A 7,840-nucleotide genomic window follows, 5' to 3' on the forward strand; every position below is an offset into this window, starting at 1 on the left:
TAAAATAAGTTTTTTCTACAACCACAACCTTCATTATTGGTAGTCACTTGACCCCCTAATAAAAAATTAATAAGTTAGATTAGAACTTAGATGTTTAAGCCCAAATTTCGTTGTGCTGCCTCCTTTCTCCATCAGGATATAATTCGAGTTTCTTAGTTCAAATATTCAACAAAAAAATAAATTTACAAGATGTAAAAATAATTTTATCAGGGAATTGGAATAATGTGTGAACATAAAGAAAATAAAAATTCATATATAATCCATGGGGTTACTATGACTTTTATCTTCAATTATCCTTCTTCAAGTTTGAGTCGTGTTGGGGTGACACAAAGGGAGATACAAGAGTGACAAAAACTCATGGTGTCATGCACATTACCTTAGATGCATTTCCATGAGATATGAGTAAAAAGCATCTACAGTTATGTGCAAGCCACCGCATCATTTTTCATTTTTGTAACCCTTGTATCATCGTTTGTGTCATTCCAGCATTTTCAGTCAAATTTTATTTTGGAAAACCAATGTTTGAGACTCCATCAAACCAATGGCTGGTGAGAAAAAATGATTATAGGGATTCCCACAAGTCTATACCTAGAGAATGTTAATTTGTTGATCCCAAGAAAATTTCTACTGAACTTTGGAAATCTGTGCTATTTTTCCTTTATATAAGCTATACGTGTGATGGAGAGCTACAAACCTCCATTGAGGTAAAATTAGAAAAGTCCCTTATTTTTTGTGGGGTTACTTATGCTTTAATTAATAGCCATAAATGAAGCTTTCCATCTATTTGACATCATTAAATTGAATTCCTTTATTATTTAGTAGGATATGAATAAATACAAACAAATCAACAAATATAACAAAAACATTAATAATTCAAACTTCGCATAAAAAACAAAGGACTGGGGTGAGGGTCTTCTTGGTACAGTGAGCTTAGGAAAATTGCAACAAATTCATTTGGATTTTACAGTATCAACATCAAAGACAAAAAACTGAAAATGATCTAGAACTCTAAGCCATCCTTTTCTCGAATTGTAAATATTATGCACTATTCATCATCACCAAAGACTTATCTCAAGCCTTTCCAACCATTGATTACATAAAGTCATTGATATCCAAGATATCGGGGATCTCGAACTTCAACAAGTCACTGCAAAAGCTATCCCTTTCGTCTTCAGTACTTCCATTGATGTACGTCGAGCTTGAATTCAAAGGCGTCGAGCTTGATGAAGGTGTTGATAGAACAGATTCAAAGTTGAAACTATGGTGGTTGTTGATGTTGTTGGATAGAAAATTCAAGTTTTCAGATAAAGGGTTGATAAGGGATGATTGATCAGAGGCGTAATTCGACATAGGAACCAAATTTTCTGTCAAACTAGAAGGTATTACATTCTCTTGCAACATATTTGGTTGGGAATTCTGGCAGGTAAAGTTGGTTGGATTTAATTGGAATTCCTCCACATTGGTTGGCATGAATTGGGTCTCATTTAAAAATGGAACACAAGGAGAAGTTGATGTTGTGGAAGTTGGAATCTCGTGAATTGGGTTTTGAAACTGATTGGGTTGGAAGTATGCGAATTGATTTTGAATTTGTGGATTGCAAAGCTGGTTTTCTTGAAGATTTTGTTGAATCAAGTTTAGGTTTTCACCTTGGGATGATAGGAGAGAGGTTGCGAGCCTTAGAAGCTCTGGATTAACAAGAGGTTGAAGTCCAAGCAATCTTGAAAAATTCAATTGAGATGAATTGTAAATAGATGTGTTGAGAATCGAAGAAACGTCGAGAAGATCAAGACGGGGACTATGAGTTACAGGATCTATTCCCATTCGAAGAAGTCGCTTTCTAATGTGTGTATTCCAGTAGTTCTTGATCTCGTTATCGGTCCTCCCGGGCAAGCGAGCTGCAATGGCAGACCACCTAAGATAACAAAGAAACTTATGTCACTAATCAATGTATTTTGACAATCATAGAAAACCCAAATTACAAGTTATAGAGAAAGAGAAGCTTTTAAGTCCATGAGTAGGTAATCCAACTAGAAGTTATACAAATTCAAAGAAAAACTACAATAGCAAGTAATCTTACTTGTTTCCCAAAACACTGTGTAGTTGGATTATAGTCTCTTCTTCGTCGAAAGAGAATCTTCCTCTCTTGATATCAGGCCTCAAATAGTTTGTCCATCGAAGACGACAACTTTTTCCACATCTTTGAAGCCCTATACAATTCAATAAATAAATAAATAAAAATACATTTCTTTAACTATCCAAAAAAAAAAAAAAAAACCAATAATTTAACTAATAAAATGACTTGTAAACAGGAAGGAAGGCATTTGATCGATTTCAATTGTTACATTATAATTTTTGGATATTCAAATTCAAATTAGATTATATATGGAAATTGATTTTTAGATTTCGAAATCTTATATGAATACATTGATTTCTAGATACCGAAACAAACACCATTGAAATTTTGAGAATTAACACATACCAGCATTCTTCGGAAGGGTTCGCCAACTCCCATGCCCGTGTTTTTTAATATAATCGATAAGCTTTTGATCTTCATCAGAAGTCCATGGCCCTTTCTTGAGTCCATTTTTATCACAACAAGGAGCTCTACCCATGGTGATGGTCAGATGGTGTGTGTGTCACAAGTTCTTTAATGTTGATGATACTTTGACACGGATAGAGAGAATAGTAAAAGAAAGTGAGGTGAAGATGGCATGAGAGAGGTACCTATATATAAATAGTTGAGAAGGGTAAGAAACTGAGGAAGTCAAAGGGATTGGGTACCGGCCTTTGTAAATCAAACACGCGACGTGTCTCTCTTCTTGGAGAGATGGATTTGTTTAAACTTTGAAACTTTAAAGGGTTAAAAACCGTTCTGCTTTCAACTAAATTCACACTTAGCAAATCCAAAACACCATAGTGTCAGCTCGCTTTCTCTGGATTCAGATTAGATGCCACCAAAAAGGTCATCGCCACGTACCCCATTAAGTGCCGCTTTCGAAGACCATATTATCGATCTGACGGCGTGCCACCTCTTGCATGGCTCCAAGCCAAGCCAAGCCACGTCGAGTTGAGTCGATTTCTCTTTCCTTTTCGTGTATATAGGATTGTAGGGCTTAGTAGAGGGAGGCGGGGTTCAAACCGACAACCGAATCAAACCAATAGCTTTTGGTTGGATTGGTACTTTGGTTTGGTTTGAAACAAGTTATGGTGTGATTCTTGGGTTAGAAAAATGGAGAAATCGATCAATTTGATATGGTTTTCGATTCAAAATTTGTATAGAATTGACCCAAATCGATAAACGAACCCTTATATAATAAGTAAATATAATATTAATTTATCATGAATTATTTTAGGAATAAGGACATAGATTAATAATTTTTTTTACTAATTTTTATCGATAAATTAATGATTTAATTATTATATGAAATTTCTTGTTTATTATTTATTTTTTTTCCTTAAAAATATGTTAATTTCAAGAAGTTTGATGAGATATTGGCCACCCATAGAATCAAACCGACCCTAGTTTTGGTTTGATTCAGTTTGATTCTGGTTCTTATTTAGTGGAATTGACTTATGGTGGTTCGGTTTCAATTTAACCGCAAATCAAATTTGATCGTTCTTATGTCAAATCAGATTAGGTTGAATTTAGATCAAATCTGATTGTTATCAGATCGAATTTGGATCACACTATTGAGATATGATTAAAACCTAATCCGACAAGGAACAATACTACAATCCAATCTTGTCAGATCTTTTCATAATTGGCTCAACACTCATGTAGAACGATCATTCATGGGAATCAGTATTTGGTCCAAGTCAATTCCTTCTAAAATCTCATTTTTTATGTGGTTGACTTTTCTTAGTAAAATTCTAACATTAGATAACTTGATTGTTCGGGGTTGGATTACGCCTAATTGTTGTCCGCTATGTTTGAAGGATGGGGAGTCTATCGATTATATTTTAATCCACTATTTCTTTTTTCATAATATTTGACCAAATTTTCTTGGTTTATTTCGTATTCAGTAGGTCTTTCCTTGTAAGTTCTCCTCGTTGGTAGAAAAGTGGGCCAATAATGATTTCTCTCCCAAAAAAAGATTATTTTGGACTATTCTTCCCTCAGCTATTACTTGGGGGGTGTGGACCAAGAGAAATAATAGGGTTTTCAATAGCAAGATGAGAAGTGCTCATGACAGCTTTTTGGAGATCTTGGATTTGTTGTACTTATGGTCCAAACAGAACATAGAATTCAAGGGGACTACTTTTGATGATTTTTTCTTTAAATGGAATTCTTTATGTAATCATTGATGCTTTTGCTTTTTTTTTTTTTTTTTTTTTTTGTGACTCTTTACGAGACTTTCTCGGCCTCCTTATAATCTATTTTCCCTCTTTTTCAATATATTATACTTATCCAAAAAAAAAATATTACAATCCAATCCTTATCAGATTAGTTTTGAATCTATGAATAGGTTCAAAATTGAATTGGATCTAATTCGAACCCGATTCATTAACAGCCCTGCCTATATCCCATGTTGGTGACTCCAAATATTTCCATGTACTACAAGTTCAAATATCAACATACCTTTATGCATAAAAGACCAACTTCATGTAAAAGTAGTTTTAAAGCTAAACCTTAAGCTGTTAACTATAGTGTACCACATCTTACCCTTGTGATTTGTTTCAATAAAGTTTTAGTTTTTTTCTTTTCTTTTTTTGGGTTAAAAAGTCAAATAAACTTAAATGTGGGGTTATAACATGTCGGTGTGATCAATGATCAAAAAGTACAAAAATTTGTTGAATATTTATATATGATGCGTATCACATATAAGTCTAAGTTAAATAATATAGAGTTGTTACAATAATTGAGGGAAAATTTTTATTTAAATTTTCATGAAATAAATATATGTGTCACCTTGAGATAAACAATGACACAAAAACAAAATCTTGATATCAAAGTCGACCCATTGAGTCAGAATGTACCCTAACCGATAGTCAGGGCCCCGCAAAGTTCGAGGACACATCTAACGACCAATATTTGGGTCGTACAAAAGCATTAATCTTAATAAAAATAAGTTAATCATAACTTGAAAACTATTACGATTAATTTAATGAAATCAAAATATCAAAAAAGTAATAATCTACGAAGATTAAATGAAAAAAAAAGATATAATACAAAATAGGTCAGGGAGAAGGCAACAAGTGATTATTGCATATACTTTGTTTGAAGATAATAAAAAGAAATGATCTCAACAATTTATGGATCAAATCTCGAGGTGTGTATGATAAACTTCATCCACAACCATCAAAGTTCATCATCTTCATCAATCTAGACCATTCGATTGGTGGACTATCTCTTGATGGACAATAGCACAAAAAACACATCATTAGAAGAATGTAAGCCCTTTGGGGATGTGAATTGAGAAGTTCATAAACTTAATCAACGAGTCTTGGGAGTGTTTTATACCACTAAATGTGATAGATCGATGGTTACGATCAATTAATCCAGTTTGGTCCCACGTAAATGGCTGATCATACTCTTGATTGTATTTACAAGGACAATTGCAGCTTCACAATCAAATTTTTTTTATGGATGTTGAATTAACTTTCCCATAAAAAAATCATTCTTTCTCAGGGTCAACCATTTCTTGCTTTCAAGAAAACCTTCTCGAGACTTATATTTTGACTTTGGGCCAAAGCGAGAGTCTATGAAAAACGACCTTGAAAGCTACTACATCATACAGGAAAAATGTACACCTTGACCTCAGCCTTCTCTAAGAGATTAATTTCAAATGATCAAAATACCTTTGTCTCAAGCTCTAAACAAATGAACCATAACTTTCCTCCTCACAACCAGTCATCTTAAACATCTTTTTTTTTTTTTTTTTTTTTTCATTCCTTAACTGAAACCTTAAGATTATAGATTATAGATTTTGAGACAAAAATCAAGTCTTTTTTATCAATTTCAAAAGCCAACTTTGACGGGCATGTCTAAATCATCCCAATAAAAATAGAGAGCTTCTATTAACAACTAACTTTTACTTTTAACTCTCCAATCAACATCTTGACCATCCTTTAATTCCAAAAGGATAGGTATGTTATTGGTAAAAGCTGGTGTGCCAATAGAATCTCCCTTCACAGCTAAGCCGGATCGACTCAGAGCCGCCAGCGCTTACAAACATGAGGAAGGGCATTGACGTCCAAATATTTTTCAGTTTCAGTTTCTTCCTTAAACAATTGAGTGATGATATCCTAACTAGAACGCCTTCACTCCATCAATACTCGGCTGACGTGTTTAACACGAAACCACAAATCTATTTCCTCGGGACACACAAATGCACATCTTTTATGAGGATTTATAGTTTGTATCCCGAGAAAATAGATCTATCGTTCTGTGTCCATAACACGTCTGTGGAGTGATAACCGAGTGGACTTCCTAGTTAGGAAATCATTTTCCTTATTTAGCCGTGTCGGGGTGACACAAAGGGGGACACGGGTGACACAATGACGTGGTAGTGCACACAATACCGTAAATACTATTCCTCGAGATACGATAAAAGACATCTACGGCTATGTGAGCGCCACCACGTCATTTGTGTCATTGCAGCATTCAAATATTACTCTCGTTATATCTGCATGACGACCTCCATGCACGGATCCCAACCCTTTATCACTTTTTAAATCTCATGACGTGGAATCTATCAGACCACGTGTCAACACAGTAGAAACTAATAGCTAATTCACATGTGGGGGCCAGACAAGGCAACCCCTCAGACCACTGAAAGTTCACCACGTCATGCCTTTCATGACATTTGCCCTCTTTGTCTACTTCACAAGCACAAGCCCTATTTCTTCCTTTGGCTTATTTTATTATTATAATTTGATAAAATATTTGTAATAAACTAATAATGAAGAAAAGGTGATTTAAATCTCATTAAATACTCTTCAAAGCCATTGAGGACCATGTGTTCAAATGTTCCATCCACTTCTAACAATAAAGCGTTTGGTCAAATATTATTTTATTCATCTACTGAGATTTGCCCTAACTTTTTAACAAATTATTTAACAACCCTCACTTGCTTGCTTGCCTTACATTCTCACCCACCATTATATTACTATTTTGATAAAATTTATGTATAAAATTAACATCCATGCAAATAAAAAGGTTTGTATAATAGTAGGATCTTTGATCTTTAATTTAACTAAATTAATTAGATTAATTTGACAATAATCTTGGTGAGATCTCTATTCTCGGTGTTGCGGAGACACCCAATTTCTTATGAGGTTTTTAATTTGGGTTTATGATTAAATTAAGACTTATTGACTTGGGTTGATGCTTGATCATGATTAGAGTATAAAATAAAATACACACCATCATATTGCCATTTTGAGAAAACCCCATAACCTTACACATCATATGGAATAAGAGTTTATGCTAAATGAGGTTTATATAATTATGGTTTATGCTTAAAATAAGACATTAAACTAAGGTTTGCACTTAATTAGGTTTATAATTAATATATTACCATTCCATAACCTTATAAACCATATAAAATAAGAATCCATGCAAAAAATAAAGGTTTATGTAATAATATAAGCTTCAAATTGATTGATGGTCAGTGTAATGGAGACACCCGTTTTTTATTTGGGTTGGTAATTAAGATTTATGCTTAAAATAAGAGATCCACCATTATATTACCATTCTCAAGATAAAATCCATAACAAATATAGAATAAGAATCCAAGCAAATAATAAAATTTTCAATCAATCTGTCCCAACTAATTAGACTAATGTGAGGATAATCTTGGTGAGGTGTCACTGCGTGACATCACGGAAACATCCCAAT

At 33.7% G+C, this 7,840-nt stretch overlaps 1 protein-coding gene across 1 annotated transcript; it reads right to left on the reverse strand.

Annotated features, from left to right (window-relative positions):
• Positions 1 to 843: 843 nt before the first annotated feature.
• On the reverse strand, positions 844 to 2,703 carry LOC147390366 (transcription factor MYB102-like). The gene is made up of 3 exons (XM_086458169.1): positions 2,480 to 2,703; positions 2,078 to 2,207; positions 844 to 1,912 (listed from the first exon to the last, which is right to left on the reverse strand). Exons 1-3 carry the CDS (start codon positions 2,610 to 2,612, stop codon positions 1,093 to 1,095), a joined length of 1,083 nt encoding a protein of 360 aa, XP_086314295.1. The 5' UTR covers positions 2,613 to 2,703; the 3' UTR covers positions 844 to 1,092.
• Between the last annotated feature and the right edge of the window lie 5,137 nt (positions 2,704 to 7,840).

Source organism: Akebia trifoliata, chromosome 11 (assembly GCF_017979445.1).
Source record: "Akebia trifoliata isolate Shusen 1 chromosome 11, ASM1797944v1, whole genome shotgun sequence".
NCBI classification, from domain to species: domain Eukaryota; kingdom Viridiplantae; phylum Streptophyta; class Magnoliopsida; order Ranunculales; family Lardizabalaceae; genus Akebia; species Akebia trifoliata.